We start from the raw sequence: 25,624 nt of genomic DNA, 5'->3' as shown, positions 1-25,624 counted from the left end.
GGGGAAGAACAGAGCAAGCTCGGGTGGACGAAGGGTTTATGTAGGACGACCTTTAGTACCGGTTCGTGCCAAGAACCGGTACTAAAGGTGCTGGAGGGGGCCCAGACTGACAACATCCTGCCACCACTCTCATTAGTACCGGTTGGCACGAACCGGTGCTAAAGGTTAGCCACGAACCGGTGCTAATGAGAGCGGCCCGGCTAGCCGTTGAAACCGGCACTAATGTATACATTTGTGTCGGCTCAAATACAAACCGGCACTAATGTGCTTCACGTTTGACCCTTTTTCTACTAGTGTTTCCGAGCTGGATTGAGGATTGAGGATCCTACTGCGGGACACGGAGATATTTTAATTATCAGCCCAGTCCGATCCTATCTATGCACAGTTGCACCATCTATTATACTACAAAACAATCATGGTTAGGGTGGAATTGTAAATGAACTTCATTTTCTTTTTGAGATAGTGTAAAGAATTTCCTCCTCATCTTGTATTGATTCGTGTGTTTTGCTTTAGATATAAAGCTGGTCAAAAGCCTATTTTGTTACGGTTTAGATAGAACTTAGACAGAATGGCGCTGCAATCACACGGCTAGCGCAAAGACACGCATATTATTCACACCCAACTCGATTGCAGATCCTATTTGACGCATTTTTTTTGTGTCAAATAGGTGCACAGACGAGCGCTCTGGGTGAGTAGGCCCAGGTAGCCAGCGTAGTGTAAGGATTTTGGTTTTTGCTGTACAGTTCTCGTCTATTTTTCTGCAACCTTCTAGAAGGTTTTCGAACCAATTTCCTTTCTTCTGTTGTTTTATTTACTGGTTTTTGGGCTTTCATTTTTCTTTTCAAAAAATAAAAAAAAATCTATTTAAAAATGTTCGCCTTTTCCTAAAATGTTTGGAAATTTCAAAGATTCTTCTGACTTTCCCAAAAAGCACTTGCAATTTCAAAATTGACCTTTTTTCAAAAAATTATCCAGAACTTCAATAACCTTTCGAAAAGTGTTTAGAATTTCAAAATTTTTGTTCTAAAATAAATTGCTATGTTTAAAGTTGTTTGAAAGAATCCAAAAAATGTTCAAATCAAAAAAATGTTTCAGTTTACGTAATGTGTTCAAAGTTTTAGAAAACGCTCCTGTTTACAAAAAAAATCACGAAATTTTTAAAAAGCTTAAGTACAATGTTCTGAGTCGCTGCATGAATACACGTCGTGACAATGTTTCGAGTCGCTACAGAAAACCAAGTCGATACAAGGAAACCGCATCGCTACGGTGTTTCGAGTCGCTATTGTGTGCTCGCCGCAGTGCCCACCAATGGGGCAACCCATTTGGGCTCCCGCGTGTGCAACACGAGCTCTATTTTGACACAAAAAAGGTCAAATAGGAGCCCCCCAACCCGCCCTACACCGAATTTATTTCATGTACATCCCTCCTCCGTCGCATGTTTGACAGTTGGGGTTAGGGATTTGGACAAGAGGGGTGATTCTAGCTTTGACACAAGGGAAGAGAGACTTTCCTTGGTGGAAGAAGCGAATTTGAAACCACGGGACCAAATAAGACACAAAATAACAATTATTGCCTCCGTTCTTAAATATAAGTCTTTTTTAGAGATTTCAATAAGAAACTACATGCGGAGCAAAATGAGTGAATCTACATTCTAGAATATGTCTATATACATCCGTATGTAATTTGTATTGAAATCTCTAAAAAGACTTATATCTAAGAACGGAGGGAGTACAAGTAAAAATCAGAATTTTTCAAATGAGGCATGACCTATCACAAACAAAACAAGGGCAAAAAAAAAAGAAACAGGACCCCCTGTATTTTCTACGAGGTTCGGACCGGGCTTGAAATGGGGTTGTACTAACGGCAAGAGGACTTGTCAGTTTCTCTGCAGCAGGCCAACAACTTCTACGGGCCAAAATGGTGAAATTTCAGTGGGCTAGGCCGTGTTTCTACAACTTGTAAGTATTGATCTGTGAAGGGCCCATCGAAAAACAATTTTTTTTATTGCGGAGGAGAAAAACCACTGAGCCGATAGCCGGAGAAGAGAAGAAGCAGGACGCAGGCGCACCGTACGTGAGCGGAAGCCAAGAAATGGGCGCGCTCTGCCTGCTCCCGTCCACGCCGCGGTCCTGCTCGGGCCGCGGCCTGGCCTCCTCGCCGCGCCCGCCCAGACCCGCGGCCGCGCTTCACCTGCCCCCCTCCGCTTCCCCCTCGCAGCGGCCCCAGCTCGCCGCGGCCGGGGGGCGGCGGTTCGCCGGCGTGTCGCGTGCCCGCGGGGAGAAGGGGGGCAAGAACGGCGGGGCGGAGTTCTTCCGGGAGGACGGCGTGGTGGACGACATGGACGGGTACCTCAACTACCTCTCCCTCGAGTATGACTCCGTCTGGGACACCAAGCCTGCTTGGTATGCCTTCAGATAGCCTCCTTCCTCCTTTCTTTCCGTTTAGAAACTGAAATTTATGAAGGCCGTGGCGCAAAAGTTCGATTTGTTGCTACCTGTATTTATTCAGGCGAACACCTCTAGTTTCTTGTTAGTATTGTTATTTTGTATTGTGATCAGATTAGAGCATGGCAGTACTGTTGCAAAGCTTAGATGGTCACCAGAATCTGGAACGAACTACGCTCTAACCTTTAATGATCTGATGACTACTGTCAAAATTGTATCTGTCTGTTCGCTGTAAACAAGTTATGGCTTCTCTCGAGTGATGTGTGCCCATTTAGGCCGAGTTTGCGGTGTCTGAACTGTATTAAACCTGACTGCACTGAACTTATTCAGTAAGATGATGTGCAGAAGTAGTGCAAGAACAGGAGTCATGCTTGTCAAATCAAATTAGAATCTAACGAACTCCTACAATACCAAATGAAAAACACCACTTACCACAAGAGTCGATAGATCTCTTTTGTATTTTACTCATTGCAAACCATCAAATGCGGTTTAACCAAATCGGGGTTTTCACGGTTCACCACAATGCCTAATGTAGCCTTAAAATATCTATGGTTGATGCTACCGATTCAGCCTCACTTCTCTTACTACCTGGTAAACAAGTAACTTGTTTTCAAGTTTCAGCATATAAAGGATGTAACATGTAGTGCTTGCTGCAGTTTGTCAGCCTGATTTTTACTTCTTTTTTCCGGCCTGTAACATTTTTTTGCAATAAATAAGGCTGTGTGCATCACCCGATGCAGAGGCCCGGGATGATCGCTCCTTTCCGATTTTTTTCTTCTAAAAGTTAATGCTATGTGGCAATGGAGCTAGGCGATATATACTAGTATAATTTATTTTTGAGGAATTATATAAGATAGTTAAGAAGGCAGATATTACTTGAGTATATTTTAACCAGTTCTTGTTTTGTTGTCCTTTTTGAACATTTATGGTCTCAACCTCTGTGACCAGTGACTACAACCATATCTTTTTACTGGTTTTGTATGCTTCGGTCTTCTCATTTTGACCAATATTGACCTCTGAATTTTGTCTGTTGTAGGTGTCAGCCTTGGACAATATTACTGACAGGAACCGTTGCAGTTGCGTGTAGTTGGGTGCTCATCCACTCTGCTGTTATTACCGGAGGAGTTTCTTTTGTAATATGTGCATGGTGGTACATATTTCTTTACTCCTATCCTAAGGTTTCTGCACCATTTTTCTAACCCTTTCTTTATGTTATTTCTTTTTATTGAAATTATTGTCCCGCACTCTTAAATTTACTTTGTTTCACAATTATGGAAATTTTACAGACTGCTAATTCTGGAAGATAGTAATAACCTATTAACATGATTCTTACATATAAACTAATGTTGCTATGAGTTATAAGTTATAACTGATAATGTGCTAGATACCCCTGACTGTTTTGCCGCATAAACTATGTTATTACTATTAAACAACACAAAACAAAGAGATTTACAAATAACAACACAAAAGAAAACTTACAAACTACAATATACCAGCAAATTGATTGTGGTAAGTGCTAACATCAGACATTTTCTTCTTTCAAGTAGAATTCTTTGATCGGAAGGTATTCTGAACATCAGTCCACAGTATTACTATTTTTTACTGCACAGTTACAAATTTCATGCGCAGAACTAAGTTAGAACTAACCATGTGTCTTTGTCAGGCATACACCGATATGATATCTGAGAGGAGGAAAAAGGTGGCCAGCGGTGCTGAAGATACCTACGGGATGGAGAAAATGTAACCTTGTTTGTAGTATTGTTTCCGGGGATAGATAGAAAATGGTTCTGCAGTTTGCACTACTGATCTGTAGAATTTATTCCTCACAAAATCGCTACATCGAAATACGGAATCATGCTTCTCGGCTGGTTCCTCATTTTTCCCTTCTTCATTGGAGTGTGCCTCACTGCCTTGGAAAAAGATCAGCATTGTGCATGTGCTCACTTCTTTTTGATATATAGGTGAATGTGTGAGAGTGGATTTCGTGCTCCCAAATGCGATTTCACTCATTAGTTTATATATATATATATATATATATATATATATATATATATATATATATATATATATTTAAAAAAATCACATTTTAAAGTTCACAAGTCTAGTTACTGTCTTCGATGTGCAAACTTGGTTGAGATGCTGCTCATATCTTCCTCCACTGCCCGCCTCATAAGTTTGGTGCCGACTCGCATTCTGGGTTCCCTCTTTACACTTGGTGTGAGACTCTCCCTCCGTTGGTCTCCATATGGCCCTTTCAATCTTATGGAAAATTTGGGATTCAAAACGTCAAGCTTTTTCGGCGCCAACTTCTCGTCGTGCTGTAGCACACCTCATGTAATTCTCTCCAACTAGTTTGGTTCCTTGAGTGATGCATTGAGGTGGGGATGAATGCGCCAACTTCTATGGTTCATTTTTTTACAAGGGGGTTCTATGGTTCATTCAAGCTTTAGGGTTCACCGTTTAATTTGGGCCACCTGTAGTAGTTCGGTATGCTTATCCGGCCCAGATAGCTCTAGAAGCAGCCCAGTTTTGTGCCAGTGGGCTCGCCATTAACAACCGAAACGGTTTCCTTCCTAGTTCGAGCCATGGGAGGAGAATGAGAGCGGCGGTTCGCACGAATCGGCCGCGGCGGCCACCGCCGGCGGCGACGGCGAAGCTGGCTTCCAGTTCCAGGCCGAAGCTGGAGAAGGCGCAGGTCCCTCTAACCCTCCCGCTGAAATCCTTCAAGCTCCGTCTGGCCAACGGCCCGCCGCTCGCGCCCACGCCCAAGGCATTCAAGTCCTACGCCGAGACCTGCGCCACCCTCCTCCGCCTCTGCCGCGCCGCCGCCACCGCCACCAGCCATGCCGCGCATGCCTCCTCCTCGTCCTCCTCCGACCGCCTGCCGCTCGCCCTCTCGCTGCACGCGCACGCCGTGCGCTCCGGCGTCGCCGCCGACCGCTCCGTGGCCTCGCACCTCCTCACCACCTACGCCGCCTTTGCTCGCGCCGCGGAGCGCGACCGTGCCTTCGGCGACTGCGTTGCCGCGGACGCCGCCTCCTCCTTCACGTACGACTTCATGGTGTCCGAGCACGTCAAGGCCGGGGACATCGCCTCCGCTCGCAGGCTGTTCGACGGAATGCCCGAGAGGACCGTCGTGTCGTACACTACCATGGTGGATGCGTTGATGAAGCGCGGGCGTGTGGCAGAGGCTGTCGAGCTTTATGAGCAGTGCCCGTCCGGCTCCGTGGCCTTCTTCACGGCAACGATTTCTGGCTTTGTGCGCAATGAGCTCCACCACAATGCTCTTGGCATCTTCCGTAAAATGCTCAGCTGCAGCGTGAGGCCTAATGGTATCACCTTTCTGTGCATGATCAAGGCATGCGTTGGTGCAGGTGAATTTGGTCTAGCCTTGTCCATCGTGGGGCTGGCGATTAAATCAAACTTCTTTGAGAGCAGCATCGAGGTACAAAATTCTTTGATCACGCTGTATCTAAGAATGGGAGATGCAGCTGCAGCCCGTAAGGTGTTTGATGAGATGGATGTGAAGGATGTGGTCTCGTGGACTGCATTGCTTGATGTGTACTCTGAGTCGGGTGATCTTGATGGAGCTCGGCGGGTTCTTGATGCAATGCCTGAGAGGAATGAGGTCTCCTGGGGTACTTTGATTGCTAGGCATGAGCAGAGAGGCAATGCGGCAGAAGCGGTGAAGCTTTATAGTCAAATGCTGGCTGATGGTTGTAGGCCAAACATTTCATGCTTCTCTAGTGTGCTCAGTGCCTGTGCTAGCCTTGAGGACTTGCGAGGAGGAGCGAGGATCCATGCCTGTAGCCTAAAGATGGGCTCTAGCACCAATGTCTTCGTATCCAGCTCTCTGATTGACATGTACTGCAAATGCAAGAAATGTAGAGATGCGCAAACGATTTTTGACACCCTCCCACAAAAGAACACAGTGTGCTGGAACTCTCTCGTCTCAGGTTATAGCTACAACGGGAAAATGGTAGAAGCTATGTATCTCTTCAAGAAGATGCCTGCAAGGAATTTAGCTTCATGGAATACAATTATCTCTGGTTACGCGCAAAATCGACAATTTGTTGATGCGCTAAAATCTTTCAATGCCATGTTGGCTTCGGGGCAGGTTCCAGGGGAAATTACATTCTCGAGTGTTCTTCTTGCTTGTGCAAACTTGTGCTCGTTAGTGACGGGTAAGATGGCTCATGCTAAGACTATCAAGCTAGGAATCGAGGAAAGCATTTTTATCGGCACTGCACTTAGTGACATGTATGCCAAGTCAGGGGATTTACAGAGCTCCAAGAGGATGTTTTATCTAATGCCTGAAAGAAATGATGTCACTTGGACTGCCATGATTCAAGGACTTGCTGAAAATGGTTTTGCGGAGGAATCTATTCTTTTATTTGAGGATATGGTGGCAACTGGAATGACACCAAATGAGCACACATTTTTAGCTCTTCTATTTGCTTGTTCCCACAGTGGTTTGGTGGAGCAAGCCATACATTATTTTGACAAAATGCAGGCATGGGGTATTTCACCTACAGAGAAGCACTATACATGTATGGTTGATGTCCTAGCTCGAGCTGGTCGTTTGATAGAGGCAGAAGCTCTTCTGATGAAAACCCCAAGTAAATCAGAAGCAAATTCCTGGGCTGCCCTTCTGAGTGCTTGCAACACCTACAAGAATGAGGAGATTGGCGAGAGGGCTGCAAAGAGACTTCATGAGTTGGAGAAGGATAATACAGCAGGCTATGTGCTACTCTCAAACATGTATGCATCATGTGGAAGGTGGAAAGATGCTGCCAGGATAAGGGTACTGATGAAAGGGACCACACTCAAGAAAGATGGAGGGTGTAGCTGGGTTCAAGTAAGAGGTCAATATCACGCCTTCTTTTCTTGGGAAGCAAAGCATCCACTGTCAATGGAAATCGATGAGATCTTGGATTTACTAATGTGGGAATCGTCTCTTTGACTTTGTTTCGTCAGTAGATTACCAGTGACAAAAGAACTTCTACTACCTTTTATTTATTCAGATTCATACAGATAGGTAGCAAGATGGAACTATTTCTGGAGAATGATCTTCAGGAAATTGACTTTGAGTCCCCTTGTGTTGGTACTGAACTATGAAGAAGGATATCCGCCCAGACATCGAGCTGCAAATTCCATAGCAGCTTCGTGGCTGCGTTCACCAAGGAGAATGACGGGCTATATTTATTGCGAAATGGCTGAGTATACTTGGAAAATCTGGTGTATTTAGTTGGCCAATGATTTTGAGTAGTATTATCATCATGGTATGCTTCACCCTGCTCCTGGAACATTGAACATTATCTCCTTGTATGCTATTGATAACCTGGAGTGTGGACTTTCCTGCTGTGGTTCATATGATTTGACGTGAATCGGCTTCAGATGAACAGCAGAGAAAACGGGACTCAGCATTCTCAGTGTCGTGTTTGCTTGCTAGCACATCTTTTCTGGGCTCCACTCCTACGCATTGATTTGTCTGACCAGTTGGCATGGTTTGGAGGATGTAAATATACTACAGAAGATGCGTCATGTGACAAGCCTGCCCTAGTGTGTTGGAAATTTGGGCTTGCTGTTGGAATGGGTAAACCCTGTCAGCATTTTTTCAGAGGAGGAAAAGCTGCATCAAGTCGAGAAAGACCTCCGCTCTTGGAAAATCATAGATCTCGCAAGTCAGGTGTGATCATAATGCTTCTTCTCCATTCCGTAATCTGCTCATTAACTGACTTATCCACATTTGGCTTACCGAATTACTGTCCGTACTTCGTTTTGACTTTTGAGTGCGAACTGTTAGGTTGGTGAGGTTAGCCCATACGCTTCCAAACTACCAGGTGTCACAATTTTGCTGAAGATCAAATATCGGATGTGACATGATTCTTATTGCGCACCATCGGTGCTTGTGTTTCTTGCCTCTACTTCTGGTTTCGCTGTTTTTCAGATGTCAAAACAGCTACTGTCATGCGCTTTTGTCAGTTGAGTCGATACCAGTTAGTAGTGTGCTTCACCCTAAGTTTATCTGGTTAACCTGTGGATCGTGCTTTTTGAAAGAAAATTGCATATTCGAGGACGAGGTCCTCGCTCTGTAAAGCAAGAGAAGGAAAAGAAAGGACTCATTATACTTTGAGATTCAGACTGCCCACGTGGTATGGTATCGGTTGGACGTGGTGCCGTAGAACAATGTCCCGTCGTATGCACTTTTTCGTTGTTATAAAAGTAGGAGTATATACTTTTGGTAGTGGCTCTGGCTTTTTGCTAAAAATAGGAACATCTGGTTATTTTTCATGATATGAGCTTATTTTTTGTAAGGAAAGAAAATGCCAGGAGCTTTACTTTCCACTAAAAAGTGCTTTGGCAGTTTCCAAAAGAAATAGGCGGGTGGTTGCAGAAGACAGAAAATTCTTCCACGAAAAATAATACTAATATGTATCTATCTCTCACTTCTGAAATACACCATCTGTTGAACTGCCAAAACGTTTCATATTTAGAAACAGAGATAATACGTCATTTGATACTTTGGTTTTTTTACGACTGTGTGTTTTACAAATGAATTTCACTACATTGAACATTAGTTTTTTTTAGCACGGCGATCAATTTATTTTTTTGATATAAATTATTATGTTGTTGCGAGAATGGTCATTTCTCTTTAACGAGCATGACAAAAATCTAGCAGAATTTGCCATGCACGCTAATTATTTTTACCATAACATTTGATTTGTCATGGTTAAAAGAAAAAAATCTGACGTCGCCCCTCAAACTTGGTAGACATCACGGGTCAACGGGCATGGATCGTGCTTTTTGAAATAAAATTATACTTCCTCCGTCCGAAAATACTTGTCCTAGAAATGAATAAAATTGATGTATCTACAACTAGAATAATTCTAGATATAACTAAAATAAGTCTAGATACAACCATTCCTAGAACGTGGTGCCACAGAATAATGCTCTGGTCGTATGCCCTTTTCGTTATACTATAAGATTACTTTTGGTAGTGGCTCTGTCTTTTCACTAGAAATAGGAACATCTAATTATTTTCCGTGGTATGCGCAAGGGAAAAGGAATGTCAGGGGCTATACTTTCCACTCAAAAGCACTTTGGCAGTCTCCCGGAGAATAACCCGTAGGCGGTGGTTCCAGAAAACAGGAAACAAATACTCCATCCGCACTTTGGCACAAATTTTAGCAAGTTTCATTCTTCCATGGAAAACAACATGTAGTATTATGTAGGGAAACCCCTCGCTTCTGAAAATAAGTACTAGTACATGATTTGACAGCGTGATTTACTAAGTCAGCGACATTTATTTTGGGACGGAGAGAGAGAGTATGATTGAAGTTTCATTCTTCCATGCAAAACGACATGTATGGGGTGTTTGGTCGGAAGAGACTAGACTTTTTTGGTGGGCTAGGGACTAAGAAAAAAGATCCTTCAGTAGAGTTTTTTTCTAGTCCCTGTAGAAAAAGTCCTTCCTGTTTGGTTACATAAGGACTAAAAAAGACTTTTTCTAGTCTAGACCCTGTAACCAAACACCTTCTATGTATCTCTCATTTTTGAAAATAGTGCATGATTTTTTTTAAGAAAAATGGAGGAGGACCCCTGGCCTCTGCATGTGGACGATGCATGCGGCCACTTTATTAATTATTCATAAAGACCTTACAAAGTCATACAACAGTAAGACTAAAGTCACCGTCTAGGCAACATCTGTAGCTACTCCTATCCAGTTAATGAAAGGATGCTGATAGTCTGGGCCTAATACCAAACAAACCTTACAGCCAAACCTAAACATCTAAGACCTGAGGTCCAAACCAGGACGCCTGCCGGGTATGGGGCACCTACCAGTCCGGCGAATTCCTCAACCAGGACGCCTGTCGGGTATGAGGCCGCCGCAGCCACCTGCCATCAATCCATCTTCCGAGCTGTACTGTTGCATCTACCGTGCCAGGTCTCTCTGCCATCGACGCCACCAGGACGCCAGACAACGTCTTCCTCCTGCGCGAGTCCATTCTCGCACATCGAATGCCGAATTTACACTGCGTCACGCCCTCGAGATCCGTCGCCATCAATGTGTAGGATGAAGCACCGCTCCACCAAAGAAGTCGTCCGCTGGTCCCGCGAGATCGAGTGCATCTCCAAGAATGCCGCCTCCAAGGGGGTAACGACACATGATTGCCGCCAACATCCGATCAGCTGATCTAGGGTTTCCCCTGGAGTTATTGAGTGGAGCTGGGAGCTTCACCTCGATGATGCCTTCATGAAGGAAACCATGATAAGGACATCGTCATCACCGGCTTCGGCCATCGACCGGAGACCAAGTTTTCACCCGGATCCATCCCAAGTAATCCACCCTACAACCCGTGCATCGTCTCGACCGCCTTCAAAGCCCCAGATCTAGCTGCCTAGATCCGGCGACCAACCGCAACAGCAGTGCCACCGTAGGAGCCCTGGCGCACCGGCCACTGCCTGAGTGTGCCACCACTGGAGCCTAGGAGGAGGGCTCCAACCCCGCCTCGTCAAGCCGCGAGAGCCGCCGAGATGGATCCTGCGTGCTCGTCACCGTCTCTGATCCGAACCAATCCGTAGATCGGATCGCCGTCACAGATCTGCCTTGGACAGGGACTGCACCACGCCATGCCGCCACGGGAAGTCCTAGCTTCACCGGCCGCCAGGGCCGCCGCCCCGGGATCTAGACAGAACATTGCAGCTGCCACCGGCCATGTTTTGCCACCGCCGACCGGCCAAGCCGCCGGCCACTGCGACCTCCGCCGACATGACCATGCAATCCCACTGACCCCACTCCATGCACAACCAACCGGCCTACCAACTCCGACGAAGAAGAAGGCCACCACCACCAAGCCTAGGGCTGGCGCCCCAGACATCCTCGTGTTGCAGATCAAGTTCAGAAGCAGCGCACCGCTGACGGCGATTGAGATCGGTAGCATAACGAATTAGCCCGACTGAGTCAAGGCCAGACCCGCCGTTGCTGGTGCCGTCCTCCACCGCCGCTGCCGCACCACATCCATGTCGCCCCCGATATGCGCCACCGCCGCCGATCTGGCCGGAAAGGAGCGCCGCCTCCCAACCAGATTGAGATCCGAGGAGAAAACCGTCGCCGTCGCCACGCCACAAGGGCTTTGCCCTATGACGCCCCGGGCGACGGCGGCGGAGGTGAGGCGCGGCTGTAGGAGGAGGGCGGGGGCTCCCCGGTGCGGGGCGGCGCCGCCGCACGGGGGAGTTGCTACAAATTAGTGCATGACTTGGCGGTGTGATTTTTCAAGACTGTTTTCTACGAATGGATTTCGCCACAAATTGACCGCCAGACATTGTGGCATGGCAAATCAAACTTCTTTTACGGTATAAACTATGTCGTCACGAGGAAGGCGATTTTCTTTAGCAAGCTTGGTAAAAAATCGTTCTGCCATGGAAAACGTAATTTGCCATAGAAAAACGTTCTGCCATGATTAGAAATCTGATGTTACCGCTACAGACTTGGTAGTAGTCCTGGCCATCTTAGGTCCGGCCCTGTTGGCCCACCCAGGCCCGGCCCTAAAATCTAGGGCCTAGGCCCGATGGGCTTGCCCATGGGCCGGGCTTGGGCCTGACTTTTGAGCCCACCAATAGGGCCTGGACGGGCTTGGGCTTGGCATATTGGCATTTTAAGAAAGAGGCCCGGCCCACGGCCCTAAGCCCTAAGGGCTTTTTACCAGATGGGCCGGGCTTGGGCTTGAAAAGTAGGCCCAATGATAGGGCCTGTGAGGGGCTGGGCCTCAGTTTTCTGCCGTGGGCTTTTTCAGGCCCGGCGCGGTCCATGGCCAGATATACTTGGTAGACATCACGGGGTCTACGGGAAAGTGTGCAGATCCTTCGATTCCAGCTGACAGGACCGCGGGAATTGGCCGGACGGTGGCGAAGCTGACAAGTGACATGGAAGGGGATCCCTCGGCCGCGTCCCTGTGTGTACGCGTAGGCTCGACCTACCTTTAATTATAACCTTCCGTGTCGGCCATCCGAAGATTCAGCGGGGACACCTCGGCAGCTGCCGCGCAGGTTCACACGGACGGGCTCGCCTTTCTTTCCTTCCCCCGACGAGCGATCGGCGTCGGCGAGAGCGAAATCCCCGCACCAAAGAATACGCGTCGCCGTCAAGCCGTAGGTCACAGGTTTGCATCTTCTCGCCCCTTCCGGAGCCCCCACTCGGCCACTCACTGACACCTTTACTCCGCCTTTTCAGCCACCGGTCTGGTCGGTCTCGCCGGGGCGGCGTCGGTTGGGACCGGAGGGAGGTACGCGAGGGGCGGACGGTGGAGGAGCGATGGAGCCCCTGGAGGCGGCGATAGCGATCGTGTTCAACGCGCTGCTGCTGGTGTTCATGGTGAAGCTCTTCTTCGCCATGTTCCAGATGAAGCTCGTCGTCATCCTCTTCTACCTCGTCGTCCTCCTCTTCGCCCTCGCCTTCTCCGGCCGGGGCCCCGCCGGCTTCTAGGTTAGGTCCTTCGTTTTTTTTCCCCTTGCTTCGGTTGGCTCCGGATCCATCCTTGGAGCTGTAACAGCGGTGCTAGACCATACCTACCTCGGTGCATGTCTGGTTGGTTGGTTTAACAAACTGGGGAAATTTAGTCTACAGTATCATGGTGACTCCGGGCTGCAAATTGTGTGAACTCGGCGAATTAAGAGGTAGTACAGCTTTATATGAGCCCTAGTTGAGATTATGTGGACTTAGTCGGCGCTTTCTTCGATTGTTCTGTACAATCTTACTTGTGGATTCGTGATGTAGCCTCTGCTAGGCGTGCTCTTCTTCTTGAAAATCCTGAGGCAGAGTGTTCTTTTCTTTCTCCTAGTTCGTGATCGACAAGCATTAATTTAGTGTTCATTCATTCCCAAGGGAAAGAAATTTATAAACTGGGATGACAGTTTTGTTTCTTGTCTGAAGAAAACTGTCAATCATGATTTTGGGATTAAATTGTGAAATTGTTTGTTTGTTTCTTCAATTCAAAGCAACCATATTCACCACAAGCCCCCTAATAATGCTGCTAACAATAACTTCTGGGACTGGCTTTATTGAGCTGTTAAAGTCATATATGATACTATCATAGACTAGTATCATATGCATGATACTAACTTGTGATATTATCCATTATAACCAGCCTGACACACCAGGCTAGTAACTTCGTTCGATAATTTCTCCCGGAACCGTCCACCTCGTCATGTGGCTTCAATAATTGAAGAAGCTTCTCGGAATGCAAAATAATTAGATAATCTATTCGCCACACGGCCACCGAGTTGTTCAAGACTTTCCAATAGAAAAAGGAAAAGGAGAGAACACGTTATCACCTCGGCTATCATCCATCACTTCACTTGTAACGACGCGAATCAGCGGAATCATGTCCATACAAATTTCTCTTTCGGTCTTGCATACTTTTTGGATTCTTGTAGGAGTATATAAGCATTCTTAAAATTTCTCGCGTTTGGAATTTTATGCGCATATCTTGTTCCCAGGTTTTTTGTCATAACAAAATACCGTCATCTCATTATGTTTTGATAAACAGCCAACTTAATGCAGGTAACATTTGAAAAGTAATGGTCAGTGGAGTCCATGAACAAAAGGCCAAGTAAAATGTATAGAATTGCGATAATCATCCTCTGAGCCCAGGCTCATCTGCACCCGCCCTAACGAAAAATATCAAAACAAATACTAGAATTTTTTTAAAAAAAATTCATTTTTTTCATAGTAGATAATTTGATGCGTGAGGTCCGCTCCAATTTTCAAATCATTTGGACATCTGATCCGATTTTTCTTTTTTGCCGAGAGCTGCTCAGATGTTCAAATGATTTCAAATTTGGAGCGAACCTCACACATCAAATTTTCTACCATGATTTTTTTTTTGAATTTTTTATGATTTTTTTGACCGGGTGCATATGAGTCTGGGCACCGAATCGCTGCATTCATAGAATTAACTCTCTTTAAGAAAAAATGATCAATGAAATCGGATGGTTAAGGTTTGTTCCAACATGTTAAAAGTACATCCACGCTACCAATTGCTATGAGATTTAACATTAGAATGTGACAAACACTAACAAGAACAACTCTAATGCGTTAAAATAGTATCAATCTAAGGATGAGAATGTGCCCTAATGGTAGAAGCGAGATTGCTCGTTCATACTCAACAGTCCTTGGCACTGGACGTTCCAAAAAGGGTACTATTGGATTGGGGGGATTAGAGAATAGGGAACGGGTACTATTGGATTGGGGGAATTAGAGAATAGGGAACGGGTACTATTGCATTGGGGGAATTAGAGAATAGACAGAGGTCTGTTGGCATTTCAGCCCTTCTTCTCCTTTCAGGGTCTATTCGAATGAGAATCCAGTACATCTTGGTCATGAATATCAGAATAGGACGAACGAGCCGGCCTCCACGGATATCTTTGCTTCAGAACAGAACCTTGTAATCAAACAGATTGTCCCAAAGGCCCTTAGGATTAACTCGGTGTGACATATTAAGTCGAAACAAGTGTATTTTGTCATATAATGAATTTAGATTGCTTTAGAATTGGTTAGATTCAAAGAGATGCCACTTAATCATTAACAAGTGCCAACATGTTTTCTGTTTGGATATAGGCATGTCAAAACTTATATTTGTGTGTTTCCTCGGTTAGGTTATCAGATTCTTTTTTAGTATTGATGCTTTTAACATTTCAAACAACACGATACGAAATGCTCAGCCTAGAGCTTACTGATTGTTGTGATCCTAGAATTAATATTGTGCTCCCATTATCTTGATTTTTTCTTCTTTGAAAAGGTGGCATCGTTGACTGGGGCTTTGCATCCCATTATTTAGATTAGGGAATATTAGGCGAAGATGGCATACGAGATTATGCAAACACAAACCTGAGAGTACAAATGACAAATCATCCACAAATAGAAAAACTCTAATAGAACTCCTTAAAAGGACTAACGTTTGCCACACGAAGAAAAAGTACTGTTCATTTGCTGGAGAATACGAATTCTATATCGTCATTCGTAAACGGAAGGTCTGTCTCGCCAAGGTGCTAGGCGGGCTTGGAGTCACGGATGGGAGGGCCCTTAGGGCATGTCCAGCGCTACATGCTGGACGGGTGCCCCAGCTACCACATCGGTGTAGTCAGTTCAACTCATGCAAAAGGTGCTGCTTGTAGAGGCGGACGTGCTCTTGCAGAGGAGCCCGGTTCCTCACTGACAAAAGTGGTGACCGAGCCAAGTTTTGCTCTCCATGATAGTGTGCTTTTTTTTGCTGGGAGGGATCAATGGAAGAAAAAAGAACTAGTGATGACGGACTAGAAAAGGGACCACTGCCACCATTGAGGGATTGTTGGTTCGGACAGTAGCTTCAAATAAAAATATTGTGTGAAATGCATGGGGCAGCACCATGGTGATGCCATCATTGTACATGCCCGTATAGGCTATAAAAAGGCATCTTCTGGCATGACAACTGGCAAGGTCAGGGTGCTTCGCCACCACTACACCTGACTCTTTGGCATTGGAACCCGGAAATATATGGCAATGCATTGCATAGACTCACTCGGTGACAAGATTAAACATACCTAAGGGCATCTCCAGCCGTTGGCCCCCCAGGGGGCGTCAAAAAACGCCGCCTGGGGGTGAGCCGGCGCAAAAAATGGCCCTGGGGGCGAGTCGGCCCCCAACCGTCGGTCCCCAGGGCCGTCCCTAGGCGCGTATTAAAAAAAGACGGGACGTTTGGCGAAGTTTGATAAAAACTAGTTAAATTTCGGCCAAACATGGCAAATTTCGTCTAAACATGGCAAATTTCGGCGAAATTCGCCATTTTCATGACATTAACCTAATCTAAAAAAGAAAGGTGCTGAAGTCGTCGCCGCCATCGTCGTCGTCGTTGGCCTTCTCCTCCTTGACGCGGGCGCCCCTGCTGGACCCGGCGTCGCCATGGCGGACTGGCGGCGGCGCGTCGTCGTCGTCGTCGTCGCTGTCGCGTAGGACGACGACCCCGTCTTCATCGCGGCCGCGTCGGCGCTCTTTGAAGCGGCGCAGGGCGACACGCTGGCGCTCCTTCACCTTCTCCCGGCGCGCCTTCTCCATCGCAATGGAGTCCTGGCGCGCCCATTCTAGGGCCGCGTCGTCGTCGTCGAACTCCGCCTTCACCGGCGCAAGCCCCGGCTCTGTCTTCACCGGCGCCAGCCCCGGCTCCGTCTTTGGCTTGACGAAGCGCGGAGGAGCCCACGAGGACGAGGCGCGCCGGCCGCCCTCGTTGATGACGATGCCGGCGCTGCGAGTGCGCCGGCCGAGCGGCGACTCCGCCGCGGGCTCGGCCTTGACGCCGAGCAGGGCCGGAGTGCCGGAGGAGTGCGAGGAGGATCGGGAGGAAGAAGAGGAGGAGGAGGAGCCGAACCTCCTTGGCGCCCATGGCCCGACGCGTCGGTGCTGCGCCGGGGGGTACGCCAACGGCGGGTCGTTGCCGCCCTTGAGGTACGTGAGCATGCCCTCGAGTGTGCGGCCGGGGACGCCCCACCAGAGGTGGCACCCCTCGCTGTTCTGCCGGCCGCCGACCACCGGCGCGCCGTTGGTGGACGCCAATCGCTGCTGCTGGCGGCGCTCGAAATACGCCGCCCAGGCCGCGTGGTTGTCGGCGGCGTACTGGGGGAGGGAGAGTTGGGCATCGGTGAGGGACGCGTGCACGATCTCGACCTCCTCGGCGAAGTACTTCGGCTTCACCACGGCTTCGGGCAACGGGGGAATGGGTACTCCCCCGGCGCTGAGCCTCCACCCCGATGGCCCGGCGCGCATGTCCGGCGGCGCCGGGATGTTCGCCTGGAACAGGAGCCAGGACTCCAGTTCGCGGAGCGAACGGCGGCCGAAGCCGTTGGCCGCCGCCTCGTCTCCGGGAAACGTTCTGCCATGGCAACGGCGGGGCGGGGCGGGCTCGGGAGAGGTAGAGGGAGGGGCCGGAGGGCGGCGCTCGAGAGAGGCAGGGAGAGGGAGGGGTTGGACGGCGGCGAGGGGGAACTGGTCTGGGCACAGGCGAGTGGAGGTCGCTGGCTTTTATAGCCGGGCCGCGCTCGTGTGTACGCGTGCGCGGGAAGGGAGGCGTCGGCGCGCCGCCCCGTGAAGCGCCGCCCGTGCGCGCCGCCCCGTGAAGCGCCGCCCGTGAGGAATCAATGGCAAGGCTGACCGGCGGCAGCCTTGCTATTGATTCCCCGCGGGAAACCGAGGCCGTTGGGGGAAGACGAGGCGCCGAGTCGCTGACGCGGCTGGCCCGCGTCTTTTTCGCGCCAAAACAGCTCGCCCCGGCGCCCCCGGGCGCCCCCCAGCGCGCCGGATTCGGGCTGGGTCCGCCGGCGCTGTTTTCGGCCCAAGCCGGCGAAAATCGGGCTCCTGGGGGCGCGACTGGGCCGTTTTTTCGGCGCCGGTGCGAAAAAAACGCCTGGGGAGGCCTTCCTGGGGCGCGGCTGGAGATGCCCTAAGTTCTGGAGTTCGTTGTCTTGGCCACCGTCATCGACTTCGTGGCTCTTAACCCCAGTTGGCGGAACACCATCACCTGGATTTGGAACTTTTGCGGACAATACTCCTCTTGCTCTGCCTACTTGGCACAATTCATCGGTGTCACCAAAAATTCTCAGTGGAGAAGATTTGGAGAGCCCATGTGGAACGGAAATGTAAACTCTTCTATTAGCTTGTCCTCCATGGTAAGATTCTCACGATGGACCGTTTGGCGCAACGGGGTTGAATACTTGACCCCATCTGCCACCTTTGCCTTACTGCGCTCCACCTATGTCAGGATTGCCTCTTCACGATCACGGCCCACCACCAAGTGCCTGCTTGGGTGGATAACGATGTCCCTTTGGAGTCTCCCTTCCCCTACCAACAATAGATGCTTGGTGGGATGGCACTTTGCATCATATAGATTGTAACCATAAGCGGAGGCGCATGAGACACCTTATATACATCATGTGGAATGCCTGGAAAAAGAGGAACCGATGAATCTTCAATGACACGAGTTCAATATACGTACATTGAGGTGGCGCACTTAGACTTTTGAGGATATCATACTTGCTATGATGGTTCTTGTGCTTAAATTGATTCAGTTCTCAGCCTAACGTGTCAAAGCTAACTTTACATACTATACTAGTTTTACCCTAAAAAAAGAAAATATATACAAATAAAAATGGAAGATTAAAATGGTACTCATAGTAGTGATATAAAACAGAGGAATTAATCAAGATGCAACTGTCACTCGCCTGCTGCAGTTCTCACGTGAAGACTGCAACACGAACATCCTGATTATCTGGAAAACTTGAGCCATAATTGCTAAAATCGCAGTAGTTGCATTTCATAAATTAAGGAACACAAGCGTGGTACTCCTGCTATTGCTGGCCACATGTTAAGGCAGGGGATGTTGTCATCGCTCATGTATGTATCAACGTGCAATATCAGTTTGATTGCACGTTTTGTATTGTATTCACTCCGTTTCAAAATAGATGACCCAACTTTATACTAACTTTGGACTAAAATTAGTATAAAGTTGAGTCATTTATTTTGGAACGGAGGGAGTAGGACGTATTCATGCAACAAAAGGTATCATGGATGTGGTCTTCTATGGATTTCCCAAGTCCCAACATATACTTGTAGTGCTTCCTTTGCCTGGCTTGTTCGTGCAACAAAAGGTATCATTGCTACTCCCTCCGTTTCAAAATAAATGACCCAACTTTATATTAAAGTTAGTACAAAGTTGAGTCATCTATTTTAAAACAAAGGGAGTAATTACGAGCCTCACGTTTAAAGCTCGACTGTCTCAACGTGATCAAAGCGTTTCTTCTTTCTTTACTTTCCCTTAAGGAAGAGAGGATTTCGTTGCTGATTACCCGAGATTTCTAGAACCTCGAGCACTCAAGTGATCGACATAACATGGAAACAAGGAGCGCCGAATAACAGTACCTAAAAGAGATCCATAGAGAAACAAAAACGAAAATGTTAATGTCCACACGTGTGGGCGTTAACCATCTTGACCACACGCCAGCATCATCGTTGGGTACTTTGTGCACGAATCTTGACACAATCCGGTCGTTTTTCTGCGCCACGTAGGACGAGGCGCGTGTGCAGTATGCGAGTCAGTTCGCCCGCACGTTGGTTGCCCTCCCGCGGTCAGCGGTTGCCACTCGGGGGCGTGCGGTGGAACTGCTATGCGCCCGCACGCCACGCGCCGACCGCGGTTGACGTCAAACACGTCGCACACCTCTGCCCCCTCTCCCTCACGTTTCCATTTACTCACAACCGCACCGCAGTTACTGGCACAACCCTCTCGCACTTCAAATCATTGGAGGAGAAGGCGAGGGGAGAAGGCGACGGCGGAGGCGGAAGAATCGACGATGTTCGCGGCCGTCGGTGGTGGTCGCCGGAACGGAGTGGCTTCGCCGGAGCGCCTGTGGGTTGAAGGTAATGCCCGCTACAACTCTCGCAATCCCTTCCTGCATTTTCCCTCCTTCCCTCCCTGTTCGATTTCTCGATCGAGATTCGTAGAGATACAGGCGATTCGGCGATGCGTCGGCGTTCCCGCCGGTGGCGAAGTCGTCTGCTAGCCGTTTTTGGTGGCACCGGGGAGTTTCGTCGCCGCCGCCGCGGCGGCCTCGTCGGTGTGGTTATGCCTGTCCGGAGGCACGCACTAGTCTTGCCTTTGGATTGGGCAGGTGTCTCCCGGTTTGTTTGATGCGCATTGGTTCGAATTGGTGTTTGCAATCAGTTCGGGGGAGAACTTTGAGGTTGAATTTGAACTCACTGTAGTTGCCATTGAACCCTAGATCTAGTTAGTTGGTTTTTGAAACTGTAGTATGAGGCAAACTTGGTAGTTTGATTAACTATCATGATTATATGGCAACTAACTTCATGAACAAGTGTGATAGTTGCCACAAACGTGTTTCCCATGCGACAACAAACTTACTGAAATGACTGTGATAGTTGCCACAAATAAGCTTCCCCATGCGGCAACTATTTTATTGAATGACTGTGATAGTTGCCACACACACGCTCTTGCATGTGGCAACTAATTTGGTGAATTACTGTGATAGTAGCCACAAACATTCTTTTTCCTTGTGGCAACTAATATTTTTGTGAATGATTTGTGATAGTTATCACACGGTGTGAATGGTAAAGTGTAGTAAATCGGTAGTCAATGCAGTTTCAGCAGCCAACTGCACTGGACGGCAACTAATGTGCACATCAAGTGTGCCTATTGCTACTTGGATAGTATATTCATGTGGCAAATGGAATGTGAACACACTGTCTATTGCCATAATGCAGATATGACAGTGTGGCAAATTGGCTGTATAATGTGGCAACCAATTTTGCATATCAATTGTGTCAGATGCCATACATACGCTTTACATGTGGCAAGTTTTTGGCTTACCACATCATGTCTGTTGCCATGTTACAGTCAGTACAATGTGGCAAATTCATTGTACTGTAGACACAATTTTTTCATTTTGCCACAATGACTTTGTGATATCTAAACACACTGTGGCAATTTTCAGGTTCTTGATTAGATGTGGGTTCATTGCTTTTTTTGTAGTATGTGTTTCATTTCAGCGCGACAACTTCACCCTAGCATATTTCTGCCGCTGAACAGGTGGCATTTGATTGGTGTATTTTTAGGACAGTGTGTGAGCTGCCACATCTTAGTTTTTGTGATGAGGAGGATTTTGTGACTTTCTATCGTACTATCTTGGGCTAACATGGCATCTTCAACATTTTTGTTTTCAAGTGCATTTACCATCTGTACACTTTTTTTTACTTGATAATGCAACCAACGCGCTTACTTGCCACGTTTATGTTTTCGACAATCATAGGAGGGGTGCATGTGTGTTCATGTTATATTTTTGCATTCACTAGTTGACATTTTCTGTTAGGTGGCAACTGCTTACCTCTTGCATTTTACATTTCCACCATGACAATTTGGTCTATTCCTATCTCAGCAGAATGGCTCGTGGCGATCATCAAATTGATGATGATGATTTCATGGATCCACCACAGCGTAATCGGGCAACTGGACGGAGAAAAGAGGGTGATGAGGTAACTGTCCACACATCCCCGCCCCTCCTCCTGCTTTATGTTACTGGTTGGAACCTCGAGCTTGCAGTCGTCTGTCATGAACTAAAATTTCATGACACTGTAAAACATGGCAACAACTGATCACTTCTTGTCTGTTTTTTGTAGAAGAAACGTATTCGCAACAGAGCCTCCCAAGAACGACTGACTGCGTTGACTGACAAATTCACCGACAATCAGAAGGGAACTGCTGCTGAGATGGGTATGCAGGCTCTGATGGATGTCCGGTGCACGAACCTTGTCAACCCTGTATGCGATTGGCTTGGTGAGATCTACCACCCCGCCTCCAGGGAATTCATGATTCCGGGACGTGGAAGACTACCGTTGAACGAGGAATCCGTGTTCTGTACTTTGGGTGTGCCTCGTGGACATATCAAAGTCCTGTACGAGGTCAATAATGAGATAGAGGAAGCGATGTTCCCCCATTTGTTTCCTGGATTGGAATCCATGCCGAACACGTCTGCACTGGCAGATTCGCTGCAGACCATGACGACGCATGGAGATGTTTTCAAGATGAAGCTACTCATGTACCTCATCTCAGCTGTTTTCGCGCCGACCACTTCTCTTCGCCCAAGCAACAAATGCTTCCCCATCCTGGTGAATGATCCATCTTTACTACTTTATTTTCCTTCAATCTTTTTTGGCTCCGATGTCATGTGTAAAGCTAGTGACTGCCAGTGTTTTCGATGTTTTTTTTCATTTGATTTCTGATGTGGTAACCTTTTTGCCCTGAAATTTTGTGTGGTGCAGGCGGATCTGAAAAATGTGAAGAACATGAATTGGTGTAAGTTTATTTCTGACTTCCTGCACGATGCATTCTCAAGCAAGATGTACCAAAAGGGTTGTCGACTGCATTTATTGGTATTTTTTTACCAGTTCTTTTTGTGAACACTATTTTTTCACACACTTTTATTCATGCATGGCAACCTGATCATAACAAGATGGCAACTGCCATAATAACAATATGGTAACTGTCATAATGACAATATGGCAACTTCCATCATATTAGTATGGCAACTGCTACCACATTATGATGGCAACTGCCATCTTAGCAATATGGCAATTGCCATCACACTATGATGGCAACTAGCACATACAGAAGGCAACTTCTTCTTTTTATTCCATTCTTTTCATGCACATCAACTTGATTATTATGGGAACATAGATTATCCTGTTTTTTTTACTACAAAAGTACCCATGATGGCAACTGATATTTCTTTCTTTGTAAATTTGTTTTAAATCATCTCATGTATGTCGACTGTCTTGATCTGTCCACCGTGGATTTCACTGGGATAGGAGGCCCGCCGCCTACGCACAAGTTTGCTGTTTCTGCATGGACTATCAATGTTGTCAAGGCTGTACTTGCCGCGGACAGGGTAACTGATATCAAATATGGAAAACTGCAGGTTAGTTTTGGTTTCTCTCTCCACACGGCATGTTTACAAATTTGACATGAGGCAACTGTCCGTGGTTCATAAGGGATGACTACCTTTTGTTATCCATGGCTGTCTGCGTATTGTATCCATATTTCACTCCACATGGGAACTCTTTCATTCGTGCTGAAACTTACCTTCTATCTCTTACATCCTTGCTATTTTTTTTGTTTTTTCTAGCTGATGGCCAAGCATGCTATAGACTATAGCGTGTTTGGGGGGCCTCAAAACTTTGAAAAGTGGATGGACGTGCACTCAGCTTCGTCTTGCCCTACTGAGGTAATCAAAATATCTACATCTATGGTTTGTCGTGGATTATTTGTTGATGTCGCGCAAGTGACTGCAATATGGGTGGTTGTTGATGCTTCTTGTTTCGTGCACAGACGAGGGCACCTGTTGAGCATCTAATTGGGCAGTTTGCATCCGGAATGACCGGCTTGCTCGGGAAGTTGGTCGAGGGGTGGACGTCCCTCAGTGGCTCTGACAGCGACGCGGTTGCGAGGCAGTTCACTTCATTTATCCCAGAACATACACATCGACCAACCGGTTGCTGTGGCCGGTATGACTACAACAGTTCCCAAGAGCCAGGTGACACACAAGATGATCTAGATGGAGACGCTGGCCTCAGCAAGGATGACGACGATGACATGGAGAATGTGCAACAGGACACCGATGACGATGAACATGCTGAAGTTCGCGTAGGTGGTAACAAGGGCAAGGATGCAACAGATGTCCCCCCACCAGAGAAAGTCAAAGAACATACGGCTGCAAGAGGCGAGGGGGTGTTGCCATCAAGGAGGGGGAGGGCTCCAGAGGATGTTGGGCAGGGTTCTCCTGGCAAGAGGTCTAGGACCGATCCCGTAGCTGTCAGGAGGAGGTTCGACTTTAATTTTAATTTTTTGCTTTGTCTATTTTTTTGGAATAGACTCATCCCTTTCCTGCACTTGCTTTTTGTCAAGCGCAGCAATGAGTTTGTTGTCTGACAATTGCCACCTTTTTTTTCTCCCCATCTCATACGTGCAGCGAGCCGACCGCTGGTGAACGAGCAGTTACGAAGAAACAGGCGCCAACGCCAACCCATGTTTCTGCTCGGTTGAACAAAGGTGCCCCCATTGCCAGTGACACCCCTTCCACCAGGTCTTCTCCTCGTACGACGACGACCAACACCGGGGATCCTGTCGTGTTGCCAGACCTGAGGAAGTCAGTCAAGAAGTAGGTTTCTCCATGTGCTTTCATTGACATAGTGCTATTTTCTTCTTGATTTTCCAATGCAACTGTGCAGCTTGTCACATGGTCTTCTGTCATCGTCCCCCACATAGCAACTGATGTTTTTCCAAATGATTTCTTCCTTCATTTTCAAGTGTATGGCAACTCCTATTGGTTTTTACATGGCAACTGGCATCTAGGCCAAATGGCAACTCTTACTGTACCTAATGGCAATTGCCATATTTATCGTTGGCTTGTGTGCTCATCCCACAGTGCTCAGTCATTTTTATCATTCTTCAAGTTGGCTAATATGGCAACTGCTGATGGATTTTGTATGGCAACTGCCAACTATGTCACATGGCAACTCATGTTCCCCTTACATGGCAACTACCAGCTTTTCCACTTGGTTTTCATTTTTAAGATTTCTATCATGGCAAATATATTTTGTTCATTTTTAATACCTTTTTCATGTGCTTTCTTTTTTTGCAGGGTGAAGAAGACTACTATGCGCGGGTCCAAGCATATCATTAAGGACCCACTCGAACGCCTGCATTCAAAGTTGTCAACAGGGGCAACTCAGATGTTCACGAGGCGCCAGGCTACAATACTGCTGTTGCACCATCAACTGTTCCCACTAACTCTAATGCAAGTGGCCGACCATCTCCGCCGGCTGCAGATGTGCAGGCCAGAACAACAGGCATCCGTACATCGGGGAGTGACGAGTCGGTATCTGCCAGGACAGCTGAAATATTGCCAACTCTTCTCGCAATGAAGGATGCTGCTGTGAGCCATGCCACCCCATCAGCAAGCGTTGAAGTGGACGCTCCCGAGACCAACCTAAGCAAGGAAGATTCTCGCTCATCTGACACTGATTCCAAGCGTGTGTGTGGTGACACTCCTGTGTCCACGACAGAAGCGGCTGAGGCGGCAGTTCACAATGATATGCCATCTATAGGTGAGAGTCTTGGCACAACAGCTCCAGCTCCTGTCGGTGCAGATACTGCTAAGGCGACCGTTTCGCGTGCTGGTCTTCCACCTAGGCGTCGTAGCCCCCGCAAGCAATCAACAGCCATACCCAACACACCGGCTGTAGCTAGGAGCAGCAGAGACGAGTCTGGTTATGTCCTTGCGTCCACACTGTTCCCCCCACCTGCCACAAGCAATGCGACGGAGAAACCGGAAGACCGGAGCACAACTGATGCAGGTGTCAAGCCGGGCATGAGTGACGCAGGTGAACGTCTGGAGCAGAGTGCGCCTTTACCTGCAGTGGAAATCCCCAGTTTAAATCTGCGCACTTCCAAGCTCCCAGTCAATGTGGGTGTCCCATACAGCCCAAACAAGAAGATTGTCAAGAAAGCTGCGGCTGATACCGCTGACAAGACGCCCCGCCCTACAAATAAGCCCGATCATTCTGTAGCGGCCGATTCAGATAT

General features: G+C 47.6%; 2 protein-coding genes and 1 pseudogene across 4 annotated transcripts; all 3 read left to right on the top strand.

Moving 5' to 3' along the window:
• The first annotated feature begins 2,013 nt into the window (after positions 1–2,013).
• On the top strand, positions 2,014–4,400 carry LOC123094310 (uncharacterized). Of its 2 annotated transcripts, none has more exons than XM_044516348.1 (3): positions 2,014–2,345; positions 3,481–3,622; positions 4,108–4,400. In XM_044516348.1, the coding sequence occupies exons 1-3, from the start codon at positions 2,092–2,094 to the stop codon at positions 4,186–4,188; spliced, it is 477 nt and encodes a 158-aa protein (XP_044372283.1). In that variant the 5' UTR covers positions 2,014–2,091; the 3' UTR covers positions 4,189–4,400. The 2 variants fall into 2 exon arrangements, with proteins under 2 accessions (XP_044372283.1, XP_044372282.1); XM_044516347.1 differs by having other exon boundaries at positions 2,016–2,402.
• A 605-nt stretch (positions 4,401–5,005) lies between these two features.
• On the top strand, positions 5,006–8,580 carry LOC123090794 (pentatricopeptide repeat-containing protein At2g13600-like; annotated as a pseudogene).
• Positions 8,581–12,384: 3,804 nt separating this feature from the next.
• Positions 12,385–13,435, top strand: LOC123094309 (uncharacterized). 2 transcript variants are annotated; one of them, XM_044516345.1, is made up of 2 exons: positions 12,385–12,607; positions 12,679–13,435. In XM_044516345.1, exon 2 carries the CDS (start codon positions 12,760–12,762, stop codon positions 12,928–12,930), a length of 171 nt encoding a protein of 56 aa, XP_044372280.1. In that variant the 5' UTR covers positions 12,385–12,607; positions 12,679–12,759; the 3' UTR covers positions 12,931–13,435. The 2 variants fall into 2 exon arrangements, with proteins under 2 accessions (XP_044372280.1, XP_044372281.1); XM_044516346.1 differs by having other exon boundaries at positions 12,410–12,596.
• The last annotated feature ends 12,189 nt before the right edge of the window (positions 13,436–25,624 follow it).

Source organism: Triticum aestivum, chromosome 4B, assembly GCF_018294505.1.
Source record: "Triticum aestivum cultivar Chinese Spring chromosome 4B, IWGSC CS RefSeq v2.1, whole genome shotgun sequence".
In the NCBI taxonomy this organism is placed as follows: domain Eukaryota; kingdom Viridiplantae; phylum Streptophyta; class Magnoliopsida; order Poales; family Poaceae; genus Triticum; species Triticum aestivum.
Note: the sequence above shows the minus strand (reverse complement) of the source record. Positions and strands in the feature narration are given on the sequence as shown.

Bases quoted from the DNA above. Each gene is read 5' to 3' on its own strand.
- LOC123094310 (XM_044516347.1), top strand. From the start codon at position 2,092: ATGGGCGCGCTCTGCCTGCTCCCGTCCACGCCGCGGTCCTGCTCGGGC. The intron at 2,403-3,480 runs GTATGCCTTCAG...TGTCTGTTGTAG, and splicing joins TGGGACACCAAGCCTGCTTG to GTGTCAGCCTTGGACAATAT. The intron at 3,623-4,107 runs GTTTCTGCACCA...TGTCTTTGTCAG, and splicing joins TTCTTTACTCCTATCCTAAG to GCATACACCGATATGATATC.
- LOC123094309 (XM_044516345.1), top strand. From the start codon at position 12,760: ATGGAGCCCCTGGAGGCGGCGATAGCGATCGTGTTCAACGCGCTGCTG.